Source organism: Mchenga conophoros, linkage group LG16 (assembly GCF_057382185.1).
Source record: "Mchenga conophoros isolate Kocher_MC1m ecotype Shallow Benthic linkage group LG16, M_conophoros_male_GT1.1, whole genome shotgun sequence".
In the NCBI taxonomy this organism is placed as follows: Eukaryota; Metazoa; Chordata; class Actinopteri; order Cichliformes; family Cichlidae; genus Mchenga; species Mchenga conophoros.
In genome coordinates, this window is record NC_140541.1 from 36,647,999 (window position 1) to 36,670,095 (window position 22,097).

Genomic DNA, 22,097 nt, shown 5'->3' on the forward strand with positions numbered 1-22,097 from the left:
TCCCTCATTCAGCTAGGACAAGCACACACTACGTGATGATACACAACTCACACGGTGCAAAAACTGCATGTTGTTATTGTCCCTGAAAGTCAGGTGTAAGAAGATGAGCACGACTGCCTGGTAGTTACTAACACCAACCTATATTTGTGCTTGTAACAGCAAAACATTTTGGTTTTTTTATTCCTCTTTTTCATCTTTCAGTCTCAGTTGTGATTGTTACAACAAATAAAATGTCGAGATAGATTCTGTTTTTTCCATTGGGTGGTTTTAACAGCTGATGGTAAACAAAATGTGAGTGAGAGATAGTGTAATGGTTTAGGAAAAGTGCCTCATCAAATTCTAATGCAGGATACCACTGAGACATGTATAAGGAGTAAATAAAAGGGATTGAATGAACTTGGACACTTAAGAATAGTTTAAGGGCCTCAAAAAAGATTACCAACTCGGTGTCACTATTTTGTATTCATTAAGGCCATTATAAGCCAAATATAGTCTATAATATAATGTATAATAAATAAAGCATTTAATATTGAGTTACTGAAAACCACAGTATCATGCCTTTGCTATATTTTCAGCATTTAAAAAAACAAGAAAATAATGCTTATGATTGAAGCGGCGCTAAAAACTGCAGTACCAGTAGTGGCCACTGGGGGCTGCCTCTGAAAGAGACTTAGTCCCAAGAGAAATAAATAACTTGTTAATCCACCAACAAATTAAAATATGGCAACACCCCAAAGACATGGTTGCAGGTTGAAAGCTATGGAACCATTTAATTAATTTAAGGAATTACAAGTGCAAATTAAAGGGAGATGTTGGACAGGGCGTGTGGTACCTTCTCAAAGATGCCAGAAGTGCAGTATTTTTTACTTTGTTATGACAGGACCAGCTCACAGTCAGATACACCCCTCCAATCCATCGCAGAAAGCGACAACTCTGAATCCGAATAGATGGAAATAGTTTCTGGTCATGACTCCCACCTCATTCATTTTTAACCAAGATGAAACTGTGTGTTGGTGCAGACCTGTTTGAATGAGTGAAACTGGGCTGTGATGTGAGGTAGACTGAAGTGCAAATGATTCTTTAAGCAGATTCATACGAAATTTATCAAAGCAGGACCATTTACTGACATTCAAATGTAGTGGAGATAAGTCAGAGCCGTGATAATAAGAATCTGTCTTTTCTTTGTTTTAAACTCAGGAGAACGGAGTATTGTGGTTGTGTGGAAGAGTTGTATCATCACAACAAGTGTTAAAATCCTTTCTCAAGCTGTACTGCTGCACTATCTTCATCCAGTTTCAGTTATACTGGCTTCAATTACTTTCCTCAGCTGCCACACACTTTTGAATCCAATTCATCACACAGTGTTTTCAGCCGAGGAGCCTATCGGCGCCTTCTGTGCTGTTGTTACCACGGTGAATGATGATGATGAAACAGGAGGCCTGTTGCTATGAAAGGACTGCTTGTCACATTGTACATCCAGAAATCAGTAATCCTCAACTTTTTGTACCAGAAAAATTACACATAACCGCACATAACTCTCAGACTGTCCACTGACATGACTAGTAGGTGATTGTCTTTCAAGATCAGGACTCACAGGTTTGGTTACAGCTTACTTGAGGGCCCTTAATTTACAGTAAATGCAATTTCACTGGTGTCTACTGGCCTTAAAGGATTTCCCTGTAAATAAGTGAAGTATTTTCTCATGTCAGATGGGGTAGAAAGGTTTTTCCTTCGAATGGTAAATATTCAGAAGGATTTTTCAACTATTTGTGTTTAAATATGTGTGTGAAGTCTGGGCTCTTGTTTATGTGCACCCAAAAGCTCAAAGGGTGATTAAGGGTGCATTAGCACACTACTAATACTGATCAAAGTAACCCTGAAACCATTCCATCAACATTTCTCCTGAGCTGTTCTGTTAGCTGCCATGTTTTGTCTCTTTGATAATTCACTGGTTTCTAACTAAATCAAAGAAGTGACATATTGGAAAGGTGGTGCAGCGGTTGGCACTATCACCGCCCATTAAGCAGGTCCTGGATATGGATCTGTAGGTTAACTGGGTGCTTTTTGTGTGACGTTTGGATACTCTCTCAGGGTATGTCAGTTCCTTATAATCGTCAATAGATTTAAATAAAATCTTAATTGGCCAACTGTATGAATTGAACACATTAGAAACTTTTAAAACCTGTTGGAAAAATCAAACATAACACACAAAAAAGGAAGAAAAAAAGATGGATCCGCGCTTTCATGCTGTTTACACCAAATTCAGACAGTGCCAGTGAAGAAATCGAAACTCATCACGCCTGGCAGTGTTTTGTCTTCTACTTTCCAGTTTTCACAAACCTGTGTGAATTGTAGCTTTTCTTTCCAAGCTCTTTAGACAATTGTAGCCTCAGTTCCCTGTCTGCTTTTATAATCCACTGTTTTTTAGAGAAAATACTTTTGCACAAACTAAAATTCAAAGCAGTGTTGGGTCAGTGTTGGGTCAGGGGGCGAGTGACCCCTCAAGTCTTTTTAATTGTATTTTTATTTGCATCATTTTGCGACTGAATCACATGGCTGCATAACAGTGAGAACCCTTAATGAGACGTTTACAGCTCTAATACTTTATTCAGCTCATAACATTTTTTATCATTTGCTACAAAAATATCACAGTAATTGGTGTTTGACAGCTGAAATAATCTTCCCCTACCTCCCACAAATAGCAGCCCACAGTGTGTGTGTGTGTGTGTGTGTGTGTGTGTGTGTGTGTGTGTGTGTGTGTGTGTGTGTGTGTGTGTGTGTGTGCGTGCGTGTGTGCAGTTGCTTGTGTGAGCATCTCAGAGATTTCTGTATGTCTGCATGTCTCAATTTGATTATGTAAAACAGTCTCCACAGAGCTCATTATTTAGCTGTGGGAGATATACGCTGTGGTCAGAGGTGCACAGGAGATCAGCACTGTGGATCTGCTTAGGACTCAGTTCTTCACAAACAAAACAAAACAGCAAACCAACTTTCTCAACTTATATTCAGACGAAGTCGCACTCACAGCGTACACACAAGGATGTGACACTTTACACATGAATTATAACGAATTCAAGCAGCTCTTCATGCATTGAAACCATCCATTGAAGAATACAAGAGTCACCACTTTAACTTCTGTTAAAGTGGTGACTCGCTTAGTTCATAATAATTACAACAATATTCACTACCATTACTGTTTAGTTGTTTAACGTGAAACCACCAGTGGGTTCTCATTTATCCTTGGATGGGATAGTTTGAGTCCTCAGGCTATGCTGTTAATCAGACACATCTGTCAATCCCAACTTATCATTTTTAAACTTTCAGTGTTGTGAATATGTGTATTTTCCCTCAAATCATAATCTTTCCCTAACTCCACGTAATTACCATGTAAGTGTCTAAAACTAACCAGCAAGTTTATAAAAAGGAAAGAAGCCAAACAACCACAGTGGTATACAAACCAACTCCAACCTCAATATATAGAAATGATGAATGGCTCAAGACCTTTGCACAATACTGTATGTTACTTGGATAGTGCGTTAAGTCATCGATGCCAAAGGCAGCCTTGTGTGTAACAGACAAAACAGCCTTATATTTCAGCTTGGAATGTGTGCTGTTGATAATGAAGACAAACATGATGAGTAACTCATAAAGCATGATTAATTACATACTTTTTTATAAAATATTCTTGTGGATCTTAACACTTATAAGACTTCAGGAGAAGAGAAAGTACAGCCCACTTCCTCCTTCACATACAGGGAGAAGCAGAGAGTGTTGAGAGGCTCTTGCCATCTAGTCTGACAACACCTGAAGCCTGGGCACAAAAGCCCAACAAGCCCAACAGAGGCTGCTATTCTTAAGGAAGCTGAAACAAGCACAGCTCCCCCAGAAACATCTGCAGCATCGTTACAAACAGCATCACGATGTGGCACAGACGCTGTGCAGCTGCCGAGCTGAAGGACCTACGTATGGAGTAAGGTTGGAGCTCCCACATGTAGAAGATGTCTACGCAAACCATCTAAGGAAGAAGGCCTGCAGCAACAATCAATTCAGACATTTCACACCCCGCTCACCCTCTATTTGAACTTTTGCCATCAAGCAAACGATCAATTCAGGTTTTCCCCCCGAGCTGGGGCCTCCATCAACCCCCACCACACCACCATCCATTAACAGTCTAATATATTTCACCCTATATAATTATTCCCTTTGGAGTGATGATGTCTAGTTTTTACTAATTTTGTTAAATTTCTTTTTAATGGGTTTAGAAGAGATACCAGTCTATAACCTCTATAACAACAATAAATTCTATTCTATTCTATTCTATTAGTTAAATGTAGGTGCTACTTTGTGAGGTTTGCATGAATGCATGCATCATCATGTTATTTTATATCATTCTATCTTCAGTTTACTTCCTCCAGTTTTTTATTGCGCTACAATGAAAACGAATCCTCACCTGAAATATCTCTGAATCAGCACCTCCTCAAGGTCAGTGACAGAGACATATGTATTGAATAGACTAGCAAGTACACACAGTGTGAACACATTGGATTTTTTGTTTGTTTGTTTGTTTGTTTGTTTGTTTTGTCCACTGGACGTCAAATAATAGGCAATGCCAAAGCAGATAATAAACATTTTGTATCTAGATTAAAAGTATAGCATACTACCTTAAACAGTGTGCTTAATATTTGCATACAAATCTACATAAAGTTGTATCTAAAGTTGCAGGCTTTCATACCATTAAATAAGCAGTACAGGGATGTGAATAATTTCCTGTCCTGTTCATGCATAAATCCAGATTGGCGGTAGAAGGCTTCTGCTTAGCTTTTTCATTTGCACAGAGGAGGGTTTTGCAACTCATTGTATCTTGTTTTACTCGAGCAGCATAGATGGAAAATGTTCTCAGGAAGAGGTGCCAGGGGAAATTGAGTAATAGTGATACAAAGAGAGGCTGGGAAATTACTGTAGCTCTCAAGTGCATGTATCTCACTGAAGAAAGAGAGGGAAAGAGTTGGCGGGAGATCAGACATTCAAGCTAGTGCAGGGGATCAGGTGTCTCCGTGCAGGGCTAAAACAGACAGTCAGACTCAGCTGAATCCATCCTGCCATATCTGAAATTTGTTAGGTTACGTGTATGTCGGTGGTTTGGTTGTAAGCGTGTTTATCTATGTGCCACAGTGTTGCTTGTCTACATGTCAGACTGTAGCAGTTGTTCCCACTCACTTCACAGTGGAACTTACGGGCCAAAGTTAACCACAGCAGCTGCCGAGTTTGGCTCTGTGATTTCCACTAATTATTACTCACTGTATCCCTGACAAGGAACTCTGAAGGCTCGAGTCTTATCAAAGCAAATAAATTAGTTAGGTAAACAGTAAGCAGTGAGGAGATTATTTAATGGGCTTGCCAGGAGTGGTAATGGGCCCACAGGAAACGCTTTCCTGTGAGCCTTTCTTGTAATTAGTGTACAGGGTGATTAGTGCATTTATTTAAAGCAAACAAAGTTTATATTGTTTTTTGTGTTAAATAAGTTAAATAACTGTATGAAAATATAGAAATTCATGCAGCTAATGCCAAACAGAAGTAAATTAGTTACACAGTGTCTGCATCAGATGCAGGTGAGCAGTATTACCTCCTTCAGTAGAGCTGTTTAATCTGGTTCTCACCCTGTTTATAACCTCCTGTCCTGTCTCCGTGTTTTTTTGTTCGGGCTTCAGTGAAAGTTATTTCCTGTTTTATTTTGGTAGTCTCTTGTCTTGTGTGCCTTGCATTGAGTTAATTTCCTTTGTCTTGTTATCCCTGATTTGTTCCCACCTGTTTTTCCCTAACCTCATTACCCTGTGTAGATATGTCAAGTCTCCTCTCGCCCTCTTTGTTTTCCTGAGATTCGTTGTTTTCGGAATGCTAACACGTTGTCAGCTACAGTTTTTTTAAAGAGTTCGGAATGAATCCTGCATTTGTGCCAACATCTTGCCCCCGACACTGCCGCACTTTGACAGCTAGATGATATTTTTGCTTTTTGACAACTGTGTTGTTCAGTTCAAGTGAAACACTATATTTGAGTTCCCACAGTTAGTCATACTTTGTTTTGTGGTCAACTTTCTGTGGTGGATTGACAGATTTTAGCAAAGGATGTCCAAGTTGGCAACAAAAATGAAAACAATAAAAAACACACGGTTTGAACAGTTGGAATCTGCTCAGTTTGGCAAAGGTTTAGTCTCGAACAAATGCTTTCTACTGTGATGTTGTATCGGACAAACGTAGGATGTCTAATTATTTAAAGTGTCTCATTCTTAATAATAATAATAATAATAATACATTTCATTTACAGGCACCTTTAAAGGCCTTCAAGGTCGCCTTATACAACAACAAAATAAAAAACAACTATAAAAGTGAATCGAGGTAAAAATAGATCAAGTCATGATGAAGGGTGTGCAGTTCTGAATAGATGGGTATTAAAACATGATTTTAAAGCAGAGAGAGTTTGTAGCCTGGAGATCTGGTGGAAGTGCATTCCAAGGTCTCGGGAGTCTCTTAAGTAAGGTCTTAATGATGCCTCAAGGTCACAGCGGAGACCTTGAGAGGAAATCTTGTTTGATGCCTCATAATTTGCTACAGGATGTCCCTTGGCTACCTGCAGCACAGTAATTTCCCTTGCTAAAGGAAATTAAGAGAATCTTCATTAGAAATGTCTTATGTACCAACACAATCCATTTATGACTCTGCTGGACTTTAATTTCTTTCTAAACACATTCGTGTCTAGCGTACCAGTGACACCTCTTTCTTGGCATTGAGCAGGAAAGCTGCAGAAAATCCTTGAACCCCACCTAAAAGCTTTTAAAATGGCTCCAGGATGAAGCTTTTTAAAACCTGCAGGTGTTTCGGAAGCATGAGGCCAACCAGCCGTGTGCTTGCCCTAACTTAATCTCTGCATGAAACCTCGTGAGTCCACAGCACCAAGCCGCTCGCAGATGACGCCTCCCTCGCTGTGCCCATCGACTGCAGCTCTGCCCTGCTGCAAATCAATACTGCTGGGCTACAGTGAGAGAAGAGCGCTGATGAATGAAGGGAGTAGGGGAGCCCCGCAGGGAGGTACCGAATCAAGGCAGGACGGCTTAAGATGGGGAAAGAACAAATGGACAGAGGAGTGAAGAAAGTGACAAATTAAGAAGCATGACGAAAGAGATGGAAACAGACAGGAGTGGTGGACGAGAGTAAAGGGGGGAAGGGAGGGAGTACAAAAGGGTGATTAATAGTAAAACGAAGTTGGGGTGATGTGGGGAAGGAGAATGGGAAGATGAATACAACTGCAGCAACAGAGGCAAAGAATGACTTCTCCTTTAGAAGGTAGGCAGAGACAAAGGGAGAGCAAGCGCGCCACCCACAGGGGATGAAGAGAGGAAGGAGGACAGAAAAAAGGGAGAGGTTAAAATGAGAGAGGACTGAGGGGGAGAGGCGGCGGGAGAAAGGAAGTATCCCAGCAGGGTTTTCCGCAGGGTGAACTCAGCCATAGTGCAGAGCTGAGCAGTAGGTCCTGAATTATTAAACAGAATATTTTGCAGCTGAGCAAACGGCCGCAGCCATGTCGGATGTGTCTGCCGAGAAGGCAAGGGTCGTGTTTTTGTTTGTGTGCGGAGATCGAAATTTAGCTCGAGCTCTTTGGTTAAAGGTCTTAATTTTTGATACTTTATGTAGATGTGCTTTTAGAGTTTGGTGTGTGTGTGTGTGTGTGTGTGTGGGGGGGGGGGGGGGGGGGGGGTCTGTGAATGGCCATCAGAGGGTTTATTTGTCTGCTTAAAGCTGCTAATTAATGTGAAAGCAGCGTCCTGAGGGCTTTTGTTTTAACTTCCTGCCCCAGTGGAGAGTAACAACCACAAAGGAATACACACACAGACATGAATCTAATAATAGGTGTATCTACTGAAGTCACACTCCTGTCTTCTATAAACTGTGGTTACATTTCACAAAATAGTTTTCTGAAAGGCGATATGTTTTGTAGTAAGGTTAGTAGTTTGTGTTTATTTATATCGTGACTCACAGTGACTCCCACAGAGTCTCAGAGTAAACGGATGTAATCACCATAAAGTCATCCTGTGGTGATCCAGTCGCAGCTGTTAGCAAAGCTAAATCCAACCAATCACTTTGCAAACCTCAAGAGCTGTAATGAACAGGAAAACTATCAATGGAGGCTAAAATGATCAGCTTTATTACGCTGTAGGCCACTGTAGGACAAACAACTCTGGCTCCTGTCCATTTATGAATGTCAGTCCGTTGCTGTTTACCTCAGCTGTCAATGCTGGGTGAGAAGTGTCCACGTTTCTTTATCCTGGAGGAGGCCCTAGAACGAGTCAGTGAGTCAGTGAAGCTCACTCGTCTTTGCTGACAGCGATAGTGACGTTTTTGAGGATACAAGTGTCTTGGTTCGGGTTAGCAAAAACACTTTCCAGTACATTTTTTCCCTAGTTTAGCCCCACCTCCAAAAGTTTTGTTATCATTTTACATGCACGTCCTCCCAATCAGTGCAATATCTATAATGTCATATTTTGAGTGAATGTTTTGTTCAATTCTTTGATGAACTTGTGGAGTGTAAATGTAGATCTTAGTTTACTGCTATGAGCTACAAAGCTTTGAAATATTTCACTTTACATTCAATGAAATTTTATTTTCTTTTAAATTAATTTAAGACAAAAAACTATTCTACATTTTTGCATTTGCACTTTGAATTTATTTTCATCTTCAGTGCGAGTCTTTTGAATTGCCTTGCAGCAGGTCACCTTGAGCATTGTTAGTCAGAGTTTGTTTTGCTTTCCACCTCAGATAGTAAAACAAAAATGTTCTTTTCCACTGGAACTGCAAAATTTATGCTCAGACAGGTGGATTTGCATAAAAATCTTGTTACGTCCAACTATAATGATGCATAATTCCTCCTCCCTGTCAGCTCGCCCCCTTCTGTGTTCCCTCTCCCCTCCTTCTGCTCCCTGTCCAGCTTTTTTGCTCCCCTCTCCCTCTGGCTCTTTACGTACCCGCCTCTGTTTGCTAGTTCCATCTCGTCATTACATTGTGCAAATAACAGATCTACCAGGACCATGTTTTCAAGGAATAAAATTAACTGCTCTTGAACCACATGACTACGATTCAACCACTCTGAATCTCTGTCCTCATCTTGGAACCATCTTCAACTTCAATACGAGTCTACTGGGAGTTATTTTCAAAGTACAGATGAGTCACCTCGATTAGATTAGAAGCTCAGAGATGCATTGATTGGCAGTGCAAGAGTGCCTCCTACAATCTCATCTTTCTCTCACTTTAATCTCACCCGTGCTGTCTCACTGTGTCACTCTATTTGTCCATCTGCTGCCTGTGCTGCTGCCTTCTCATCCCTCCTCCGCCTTTTTCTCAGTCTCCCAGATTACTCCTTTCCTCTGTGTGATGTAAAATGACTTTCACATCCCTAAATTGAGCTCTTGCCCTTGAGGAACACAGGGGAGGACATAATTATGCTTCTATTTGGTTGCAAATGATTCTGTTAATTTAATACAGAATTTCCCCCCAGTATAATCAGCAACAGAGGTGATTTGATGGATAACAAGCATTTGCTGTAGAAAGTGCCACTGTGGATATACACTGTATTTCTCAGCAGTTTGACCAGAATGAAGCAGATTCTTAGCTTTAACATTGTAGATATTTACAGATCAGCTTTAACCAATGGTACATGGTCCTGGCTCTCTCACCCAGTGTGTCCAGCTTTTTGTGAACTCACGATTTATTCATTTGCATTTAGGAGATAATTTATGTTCAAGTTCTTTATTTTGTCTTACAAGTGTAATATTTCCTAGTGCCTCTGAGTTCATCTTTATTTCTAGTCTAGTAGTATGTTAGTTTCTTTTCATGGCCTGTCTGTCCTAGTCTCGTTTCTGTGTTTTGTCCTCAGCGTCTCCTGTATGAAGTCTGCCTCTGTGCTTGTCTTTGTATCGAGTCTGCCCACCTGTTTCTTTGTTCAGTTACTACTTGTTTTATTTTGATAGTCTCTCATTTCGTGTGCATTATGTCTAGTTTTGCTTCCCTTGTCTTGTTCGTTAGATTTAGCTCAGCTGTGTTTTTTCTCCAGGTGTTTCCACTCTGGTGTAATCTGTGAGTTTGCATCTTTGTTGTCTTCTCATGGTCCGTGTCTCTCCTCGTGTGTTCTCCAGTTTTAGTCTTGTTTGTTCCTGACCTACATTATGTTTATTTTTGTGTCCAGCAATAAAGCTGTGCTTTCATTTTACATTACGTCCTCTGAGTTCTGCCCATCATACAGAACTTCCTGACAGGGAAAATTCAGGAAGGTCACATTACTGGTGGAGCTAATGTAACTCCAGTGATTGCTACTAGAGATGGGACTTCTGGTTCAGAACCAGGCCAAAACTGTCCAATCACTAGCACCGTTTACCTCAAATACTATTAAGTTTATTTTACCAGCGCTTGTGTGAATCATGAGCAAGCCTTTTATTCTGTTTCTACACTGTGTTCACTCTGAGATAAGAAACCAGTTCCTTTGATGCTGAAAACCTGTGTAGATCTACAGTTTTGAAAACTGATCAGACATCAATAAGCAATCAATAAGGAACCACACCCAATCAATGATAGTACTGTATCAATAAAAAACATCAATACCAGTCAATTCGCAGTGAGGACTTGCTGTATATCTGCTTGCTTTATCTTTTATACAGTTATCCTTTATCAGCCTGTGTGACAAAGATAGCTCACACATTAGTTGCATTACACTCTGCAGAGCTCATTTTCACCCCAGAAAGCTCAAAACTACAATCTGTCACTCTCACTAGTTCCCCTCTGAACAATTGTCACAAAGGCCAGATGGCTTTTATTTGTTTCTTGGTGATCTGATAGAAATGTTGCCTTCTTGGATGTCTAACAAGTTCCAGAGCTCTCTTTATCAAGTAAATACCTCTGTGAGGTTCTCTGAGGTCTTGTTTTCATTTCAGTTTCTATCCAAATACAGACATGCTGTGGGCATCAGAGCAGCAGTGCCTTGGCCAGAAGAGGGTGACTCCTCTGACTGCAAAATATAATGTTATCACATAGACATCTGTAAGAGAACAGGGCATGCTTTAGTTCATGTGACTGGTATCTCAGTCAGCTGCTGAATGCAACTGACTCGGTGCTGTAGTGGGGGGATTTTACAAACCAGCGGTCGACATCACAGTGACTTCACCTTATGCACTCCACTTTATCACTCTCAACTCTTTTGCTTCTGCAGAAAACACGACTCTTCTTCTTTTGTCCAGTTATTCAAAGTCCAATATTAGCTGCATGCTATTCTCACAGAGGCAAAATCTTTAACAGGGGCGATCGTGGCTCAACAGTTGGGAGTTTGCTTTGTAATAGAAAGGTTGCCGGTTCGAGCCCCGGCTTGGACAGTCTCGGTCATTGTGTCCTTGGGCAAGACACTTCACCTGTTGCCGACTGGTGGTGGTCAGAGGGCCCGGTGGCGCCAGTGTCCGGCAGCCTCGCCTCTGTCAGTGCGCCCCAGGGTGGCTGTGGCTACAATGTAGCTGCCATCACCAGTGTGTGAATATGGGTGGATGACTGGATGTGTAAAGCGCTTTGGGGTCCTTAGGGACTAGTAAAGCGCTTTACAAATACAGACCATTTACCATTTTAACAATGAAAAGTCAGAGCAGTAAGAAAAATTTGCACCAAGCAGAAACCAAAGGAAATGAGCTTTAAAGAGCACCAACAAACCATTAGAAAGGGGGAAGTCTGTCCAATATAGTCTGTAAGCTTTTATCATTTATATTTTCATTTCTGCATATTGCCTCAAGCAGAGGACAACAGAGCTCAGAAACTATTAATACCGGTAGTCATTATGAATGCTTCCACCATGTCTCGCTCGCTGGTCCTCAACACCCCCAAGAGTTCAAAGCCTGGTCTGGAAGTGATGTCTGATCAGATGCTGCTTCATCCAAGTCCTGCTTATAATCAGTGATCAGTGCCAAGGGAAGACTAGAGCCAGAGAGCCAGAGAGAGAGAATATATTGGTGCTGGCTCTGGCCCCAGTTCTTGTATAACTCACTGATAATTAGGTTTTTACTGCTGCCAAGTCATAACCATTGCTACAGCTATGAGGTATGCAGGTGTTGACAGGACATCAAAGTGGACTATTAGCAAATAGAATAGAAGATTGTCAGACTGTTAGACTGTTCTTATTAGAACTGTGTTTTCCTCAAAATAAATACTGCAACACAGAAGAATCACAATTAAGAACTTCCAAGCTATCAGGTTTTTTTCTCTGTGCAAACATTTTATGTATAAAACACACACATCTAATTGTGTTTAGTATTTAGTATTTATTTATTTATTGTCATTGTCAAGAACAATGAAATTGCGTTTGGGGCTTCCATACAACCCAAAAAAAAGAAGAAAATAATAAATACCCCTTAAAACCCAAGTGTACATATTTAACCCAGTGTGACTCCAATGCAATAAGACAATCCTTAGCAATAATGTTCATAGAAATTGTGGGGACATCCAATTGTCATAATGCTTTCTCTAGCCCCTTAACCTAACCGTATCCATGAAAGACGAATACCTAACCCTTACCGTAAACCTAACCATGACCCAATTATAACCCTTTCACTAAAACCACATTTTGAGTCACACATATGTCTTTAAACTTGTGGGGACCAGCATTTTTGTCCCTATAAGGGCTGTTGGTCCCCACAAGTATCTAAGTAAACTTCCAATCTTTGGAAGATATGAATACACACACACACACACACACACACACACACACACACACACACACACACACATTTTTGCTCTTATTCACGTTCCCATTTTCCCCCGGACTCTATATAATCCTCACATCTGCATCTTTCTTCCAGTCCGCTGCTTCTCCTCCTTCTCTTGTAAGCACGTACCCCCTTTCTTTTAGTTGCTCCTCCTTCTCATTTATATCCTCCTTCTTCTACTCCATTTCTACCATACTCTGCTTTGCTTTCCCTCTTTGTTTCCCCAGTCTTGTTAGCACTGGTCATGCATGCTTGACTCCCTGATTAACTAACAACCCAGAGGATGTTACACAGAATCGTGTCTGCTCACCTCAAGAGAGGCATCGATTTGCTGGCAGGCGGTAACCACACAGACGGCTGGCACATCCAAATGAGCCTGAGAGCAGAAACTGGAGAAATGAATACATGCTGGGAGAGGAAAGAGGCTGCTATTTAAAAATTAGCAGCTTTATTTAGGGGAGAATTCTGTTTTTTTTTTTTCATCTGAGTGCATGTTTAATTAAAGGGGGGCATGAAGTGAAAGACAAATATGATGAATGAGGAATAATATCAGCAATAACAAATGAGTTAATAGATGACGAATCTGTTCTTTGAAGCACTGAATACATTTTAAATACAGCAGAAAAATCTCAGGCTCATTGTATGTATACATGTGTGAAAACTGCTTCCTCAGTGAACATGTTGTTAGCTTTACAGTTTGTATTTGAAGACAGAAGGTCAGATATTATGCAGAGAGAAGTTCCTCAAAGAGATGCAGATGTAAGCAGATTTTTTCTCTTATTCAGTGGATAATTATCCTGTGTGAACCATTTTGGCTATTTTAAAGATTGCATCATATATTACAAAAAAGTCTTTTCTTGCTTCTGAATATGCTGCAGTTTCAATAATATCTGTTTGAATTTCTGGCACCAAGCACAGAATCAATCACCACAGCTAATTTTCTAATAATGTAGAATTGCATATGATGATGCGAGATACTAGAGCATCTCCAGGATATTGAGAAAATCTTACACATGTTTTCTTTTCCCCACACTGAAGTAAAAATGTAGAATATAGGCTCTCAACTGTACTGTCCAGACCAAAAACTAATGGTGATGGTGACCGGTTAAGTTATTGGAATCATGATGATGTCACATCCACATCCTGTCTGGGTCTTATCAGTGATAAAACACTATCCTCACATACCTACGGTGATTTTACCTTCTTGTGTGGGTACGTCTTTACCTTTGTTATAGCTTCCTCTGGTGATGGGCAGTACTTCTCAAACCGCATGTTTGTCAGATATTTCCCAAGATGTACTGGACAGATGTTATTTGTATTTAAAACTGTGTAATAAAATGAAAATGGATGATTGCACCTCATAAAGTTTGTATTTGAAGCATCGGACATGGTGGCCTTTACATCCAGGAACAGATTATCTAAAAGTCTCTCCAGCCAAGCCACCATCACCTTGTAGGTAAACAGAGAGCCCAGAGGAAGAGAGGACCTTACTATCAACAACTGGGAAAAAGGATGAGCATGGACAAAGCACTGAGCTATAAAAACTAGTGAACAGTGCGGGGGAGTACTCGGCTACCCCACTGATTGTTGTTTTGACACAAGGGTAGTGAAGTCGTCACACCAAGTCACAAATATAACTGCTTAACAAAACTAAAGTTTAAAACTGATACATAGACCCTAATCATTACACACATACACGCTCGATACCATCCATCCAGCTGTGTCCGACCTGCACTTTCCTACATGCCTAACAGCAAACATGATGACGCACAATCACATGGCAATATGAAATATGCCATCATTTCTGTCTATGAAATGCAACAGAGACAGTGTAGTCACCAAATGAACCCAATGCAGCTACCTCAACTCAGACGAAATGTCCAGTCTACTGGAACTCCTTTCAAATAAAGACAAACTATGAGCTTGATGTTGGACCAGGGATAATGTATTGTATATATACATAGTAGACAGACTGTATATACAGACTGAGGAGTCACCACCTGTCCGACTTCCCTGTGTTAGCTTTCTCAAACATTCTCAGTTCGACTTTTTCTCTTGACTCAACAGATGGGTCGGAGGTCTGGTTGAGCCCCAGAGATTCATAAACTTTGTATGTGAAACAGTTTGTACGTGAGGGCACAGATAATCGTGAAAGATGGTGAACGTGACTCAGAATGAAGAGGAGAATCTGGGTGATGCTATCTGGGACAAAACCAGACACAAAGACAGCATATGTGTGAGCAACCACGTGTTATCTTCGGTCTCCTGTTCAGCTTTTCCATCCTTTCTTCTCCACAGTGTTGGCATAGCTGTAGCACAGCTAAGCCTGATCCTATCCTCATACTGGGGGCATCAAAAGAATTGAAAAGTTTGTAACACAGTTGTAGTCATTAAAGCTTGTCAAATAAGGTCACATCCTACCTGACACTGTGAAGCATCAAAGTCTCAGAAATGGCCAAAAGGCTTCCGCTACAATAGATGAAAGCTTTGAGTTCAAACCAACGGCCATCTTGCCCTCAAATCTCCTGTTGCCATGGTGATTAAACTGACCATGTGCTGTCCCCTGAGAGTCTCCCTCTCTCTCACACACACATGCACTACCACACACACACACACACTCACACAGAAAGAGGGGACAGCACACCAGGACAGGTAGATGAACAGCACAGGTGTGGTAGATAAAGGATGACAAAACCTTTAATCCTATTCGAGGGATACTTCATGTTGCGTTAGCCGATCATTAACGTTGTTAATAGACAGTTAATCATGCCAAGTTTACACGTATCAAACTCGGATGGCCTGGAGCATCATCAGATGGACATACATGAGCTGTGTGTTTTTCTATTAGTTTTTAATGCTTGTTGTTCTGCTTTGGATGATACTGAGTAGGATTATAGACTATAAAGGACAGTGCTGTAAAAATCTGGATCAGATGAAGGTTCAACCTGCCAAGAACTCCTTTAATTTGCTCACATGTCATAAGTGGTATCATAAATAAAAATGTAATTGTTCTTTTTTGCACTTGCATTTTCTGCTTAATCATTTGCCAAAAAGACGGAATACAATAAACAAAGATTTAGATTTCAACTCTTTATTGATTGAACTCCAGCTCAGGTTAACCCAGTGGTTTTAATTTCCTGTTTCTAGATATAGTGATATAGTGTATGCATGTGAGAGGTGCTGGTGATTTCAATAGAAAGGAAGAACATTTATGAATATCAGTGTTGATTTTTTAAGAAATAACTCATCTAATCACAGTCGCTTTTCATTTTGTTATGCTGATTTAATAAACACATTGTTTCCCACTTAGCGTCACAAACCTACTGATCGTGCATGTGACATGTGCTGAATCACATGTGCATATATGTTAGTGTGACTAAAAAGGGATAAAGACTTGTATGATGTAAACAGTCCGTCTCTCTCTCCACAGCTGTATCGTTTATGAGACACAGCGCGTCAGCATTTGGATTCGCCGTAAGTTCCCGCCCCTTTCTTCTCTCTATTTGCATTGATCAATTAGTCATAACTTGGGTGCTAGTGATTTATTAATGAATCCCAGTACCAAAGTCCTATTGGTCCTTTTGTCTCCAAGGTAACAGGGCAGAGAAGGGACTGGAGGCTGGCGCTGTGGTTGGATGTCAAAATGCTTCTTGTGTTTGCTAAACAGATCTCCACTAGAACACAGCGGAAATCTTATTAGGAGGAAATCACTGAGAATTATCATAAAAATATGACGTAATGGCAGTGAAGGTGAAAATTACAATATCCACACCCGGGCCCAGGGAGGGAGATGTGATTAGCCTAATGTGATTAAAATATTATAAACCATAATCTGCAGAGCTAGCTATCTCTTCCTTAAAGATTGGATTTTAATTAGCAGTTTAATTGCTTGGCTGCAGATGACAGTTTTAAAACAGAAGCAGGAAGAAAATAAGAGGATGTGCCCCAATGCAAAGAGGTTAGATCATAGCAGCTTATCATCGATAGCTCTGTGAGACTTTGAGTCATCCTTTTCTTACTTTTTACATTTTATGATTTGAAAATGAACTAATAACGATTTTATTTTGTGATCCGGCTTCAGGGAGAGAAGTTTGTCCCTGAGAAGTCCTGAATCCAACATGAAGCTACTGTTGTCGCGTTAATGATGTTTATGGCTTTAATTTTCCTGCCAAACATCAACACTTCGCTCTTTGTGGTGCACAGACTTGAAAGTGGTTCCTGCAGTTTTTCCACTATAAGCCTTAATGAGACTCTTAAATCCTTACATCCACTCATCCCTATTCATACATAACCTGAGTCAGTTCATGTGCCCGCTGAAATTCTGTTGTGCTGAAATAAATGCGTTATTCTCCTCCACGGGATTTCAGAATGAAGTGGTTTTATTTTCAGCACAAATAAGTTATTTAAAGCTGTCTACACGTCTTACTGGACATCTGATCATTTAAAGAGTCGTGGTATAGGTCCAATGGATAATTTTGACCTTCCTCACTTCTTTCTCTCTAATTACTTGCTTCTCGTTTCTGTAGTTTGATGCCACGTTGGATGTCATGTCATCAGCCATCGTCCTGTGGCGCTACAGCAATGCAGCAGCTGTGCACTCTGCACACAGAGAGTATATGTGAGTACAAAACTTTATCTTTTGATCAACGATACAAGGGTGGAATCATAAACAACTCTCAAACCACAGGTGTTGTATGTTTTATTTATTTGTTCATTCATCTTTACTCTTTGGCTTCTTTTACCCATGAATCCCACCTCTGCTGTGAAAGGACTTCACCCATTCCCCTGCAATCCAGTCATTTCATGCATATGATTTTATCTTTCTGTAGTAAATTACATTTTAAAAAATGATCGGATCCTATGTAATATATAAATAAAAATAGAGTGCAGTGATTTCATATTCTATTTACAATAAAACATAGAAAACATATCAAATGTTTAAAGTGAGAAATTTTACTATTTCATAAAAAATATGTTTATTAGCTCATTTTGAATTTGATGCCAGCAACTCAAACAAAGTTGGGACTGGGGAAGAAAAGGCAGGAGAAGTAAGTTGTGCTATAAAGAAACAGATGGACGAACTAATGAGGTTAATTGGCAGCCGGTCAGTAACATGATATAAAAAGAACATCTTAGAGAGGCAGAGGTTATGAGAGGTAAAGATGGGCAGAGGTTCATTAAACTGCAAATAAACTACATGTACAAATAGTAGAACAATAAGGTTCCTCAACAGAAAATTATGAAGACTATAAATATCATCTGCAGTACATAATCATCACAAGATTCTGAATATTAGAATAAATATCTGTGTGAATGGGACAAGGCTGAAAATCAATATTTTCTCTGATCTTTGGGCCCTTGGGCAGCACTGCAATAACATCAGGCGTTGTTCTTCAATAGAAATCACCGCATGGACTCAGGAGCACACTGTGCCATCCACAAATGCAGGTTAAAGCTCCAACATGGAGAGAAGGAGCCACACATGAACAGGATTTGGAAAGGCAGCTGTCTTCTCTGGACCAAAGTTCATTTAAAGTGAACTCAATCAAAATGGAAAAGTGTTCTGAGGTCCAAACAAATCCAAAGTGGAAATTATTTTTGGAAAGCATGCATGCTTGCACACCTGGAAAGGCAGATGTGCGTTTTGCACATCTGCAGGACACCGGCCCTTGAGCCCTGGAGTTCCCCCAGCCCTGTTTTAGAGGAACATGTCCTCCCATGAAGATGACATTTTTCCAGATGAGACCATATTTCAGCAAGACAATACTAAACTGTTCGGGTGTCCGGGTCCTGAACCCGCCTGCCTGCAGTCTGGACCTGGACCAGCTGAGAACATCTGGAGCATCATGACACAGAAAAATATGACAAAGAAGACTCAGGACTGCTGAGCAGCTTGAATCTCAGTTCGCAGACGTTTACACAGTTCTTCAAAGAAGAAGGGACGCTTGTTGCTCCATCAAGTTCAAAATGAGTGTCTTATTTGCTATGTTTTCTATGTTTTATTTGGGTTTATGAGATTTGCAAATTGTTGCAGTCTGTTTTTGATTTTATGTGGATTTTTTAAATGTTTTTTTATACTTGACAATTTTAAAATCCGTAGTTCCAGTAGAGAGAATATTGCCACGATAGCTTTAATTTAATCTTCCCTTTGAAGGTCTAAATAATTTTCCCCATTAGGCTCTTGCTTATGTTCAGTATACCCAGATTAAACAATTTCAGAAAAGGTGCTTCTTAAATTGCAGGATGGAGAGAAGTGAATCCTTATTGATGAGCCATTAACTGTGTGTCGTTACTGTAAATGTGTCACTGCTACACGTGCGTTAATCCACCAGGTTTTAGGGCTGCTGTGGCTTAGCTGAATGAATCAATTAGCTGTCAGGCTGTATGGAGCCCTGTTTGTCTTGCAAGAACACCTCTGTGTAGCTCAGAGGTGTTACAGATAATGAAAGACCGAGCTGCCTCTCCACTGTCCATTAACTCACACGGAGTCACTCACATGCACACGCGGGATCTTTTTCTCTGTTAGTGCTGTCAGCTGGATGCAGAGACACACACAAACCACAAAACACCCAATTTATATTATATTAATGTTCTTTCTGTAGAAAATTAAAGTGTAATGTTAGAAAAGTAGAAAAAAGTGTGAGCATATCATTGCAAATGAGGCAAGATGTTTTACTTCCTGGAGATTGGTTCATGTAAAAGATGCAAGGATAGGCTTACTACTACTGATAGTGCCACTGAGGTCATCATTCTAATCCCACCTTTATGGACTAGCTTCTAGACAGGTTTAGTGGCCTCAGGATCACCTCTCAGATTTTTGTGGTTCTTCATCAGGCACCTCCCAATATGATTCAAAATAGGGACAACTTGCTGCCCTGGGTTTCTCAGGGTCAGTGGCGGTCCTAGCCTGTTTGGCGCCCTGGGCACTCCCTCTGGCACCCCTGCAATAGTTACACCCTTTTTACACACGCTCTTTTCTACTCTGATGTAATATTCTTGTCAATTTTCTTGATATTTATTTATAATCCCCTCTGTTAATCCTTGATATTTATAATTGACTGATCTGATTAGTGCTATTTCTTAAATGTGTAAAATCTGTAACATAATGTATTGTTTGGAGTTTAGTTTGTTACTGTTGCTATTTTTACCATTTCTTCTTGGAGCAACTGTAACCCACATAATTTCCTCAGGGATTAATAAAGTATTCTGATTCTGATTGTTTCAGGATGACCTGCCATTATCCAATCACACATCTGCTTACCTGCATCGTTTCTCCTCCTCTTCTTTTCTAGTTTTTCTAAACTGAGCACCAGATGGCTTTGAACTTTTCTTGTCCATCTTCCACTGGTTTTAATTTTGCACTCCAGTATGAACACCCATCCCTCAACCCGAGGATCACCACAACATGATCTAACAGACCTACACCTTAGTTCACAGATTCACTTTGTCTAAGGTGCATTTCTGAGATTTCACACAACCCAGGATTCAAATCATGAATACATGATGGGCTTGGATTTACAACATTATGAATGAAATGTGCTCTATTTGGAAGCAGCCGACAGGTTGTGTGTGAGACTTTAAATCATCAAACTGTAAATTTGAAATTGTTGTTGATCCCTTTACCCTGAGTCCTAAAGTGTATATTTATTTTCTTACTCTTCTTATAGATATATATTGTTTGTTTACTGCTGTAACTGCAGCCTCATCGTCTCATCTCTCTATATACTGCACTGTATGTAGCGGAGATGACAATAAAGTTTACTTTGACTTCAGCTGCGAGCAGGCGCACCGAGGGCTCTCGCGCTCACTTTTCACGTATAGAATTTCGAAAAAAACATCTGTGCAAATTATAAGTCTGTATCATGATGTCTGGTGTTTTGTGTTTGTTGGCTTGTTTTTATTTTGTTTTATTTTGTTTTATTTTGCGAGTTGGTTATTAGATGCCGCCCCGCCCTCTCCTCCCTGTGCCACAAGCAGCAGGCGCACCTCGCACACGGAGGGCGCCCTTACTCCCAGCAAATGGGCGATAGAAAGCCGATCGGTGCCTCTGGCATTCCCAATATGCGCTGGCTGATGTCGGGGCAGCATGAGTACGAGCAATCTTTTTTTTTTTTTTTTTTTTGCCCGTGATGCCGCCCCGGGCAAACGCCCGTGTCGCCAAAAACCGCTACTGCTCAGGGTCTTGTTCATGAAAGAAGTGAGAGTGGAACAAGTGATGGACCGGTGCAGTGTTTTCAGTAATGAGGATACTACGTTGATCTGATGGGGTGAAGAGAGATGAGTGTGAAAGCAAAGCCATCAGTCAGTCTATGTTCCAATGGCCATGAGCTCTGGGTAGTGACCAAAATAATGTCCTCATGGTTCCCAGTCTTGGCCCTTGGGTGCTGGGTTTTTGTTTATTTAGTATTCTTTATTTGTTTTTTTTTAGTTTGTTTATTGGCTCAGTTTTCATCCTAGTGCATATTGTTATATATTTTGAGTCCTTCTGCTTGTTTGTATTATTATATATTTATTTCCCTCCACGTTTTCTTTCCACTTCCTGTGTCAATTCCCGTATGTTAAGTTCGATTTGGGATTTATTTTTTATTTCCGGCTGTATTTCTGTAATAGTTGCTCCTTTACTTCCTCTATCTCATTACCTTAACTGTATGCATCTGTGTTTTTCCCAGCTGTTTACTTCCCCTAATTAGCCCTGTGTGATCAAGACATGTTAAAGTGTCTATGCAACATCTCTGCACATCCATTATTTGTTTGCTCGTTGACATTTTTCATGCATTCATACTTTACCCGTGCAGGTTCCAGTAGCTGGAACTTTTTGATTATTTGCCATGTTTTTAACAAATATCACTAAAAATAAAAGAATGTAAAGATGTTGTCAAATGTCTGTCAAACACTGAAACTATTATGTGAAAGATGTTTTTGTTGTGAAATGCAAAAGCAGCAATCATGATGGATGTAAAAATAATAAGACCTTAGGAAAGCATTGCTGCTCCCCTTTAAGCTCCTTTGGGTTATTACAACATCAGTAATCGTCATACCTTCTTCTTTTGCCTGTTTGTCTGCAGAGCATGTGTCGTCCTTGGGGTTGTGTTCGTTCTCTCCTCTATTTGTATTCTTGGAAAGGCCATCCACGATCTGGCTACCAGGATGCCCCCCAAAGTGGTGAGGCTACATGCACACACACTATATGGACACAGACGCTGGCTCACACTGCACCGACACTTTCTTTGTGTAATTTAGATAAAGGAAAGTTACAGCTTTGTGATTGATTGTAATTGTGATTTTTGTCTCTCCCTAACCTCCCTAAAAAGTATT

General features: G+C 40.4%; 1 protein-coding gene across 2 annotated transcripts in view; it reads left to right on the forward strand.

The window, feature by feature from the left end:
* Positions 1–22,097, forward strand: part of tmem163a (transmembrane protein 163a) — a 64,418-nt gene that overhangs the window by 29,653 nt on the left and 12,668 nt on the right. For both annotated transcript variants that reach the window (XM_085249248.1, XM_085249249.1), the window contains 3 exons: positions 16,213–16,256; positions 17,309–17,400; positions 21,848–21,944. In XM_085249248.1, coding sequence (XP_085105374.1) covers positions 16,213–16,256; positions 17,309–17,400; positions 21,848–21,944 — 233 coding nt within the window. The remainder of the gene's footprint in view (positions 1–16,212; positions 16,257–17,308; positions 17,401–21,847; positions 21,945–22,097) is intronic.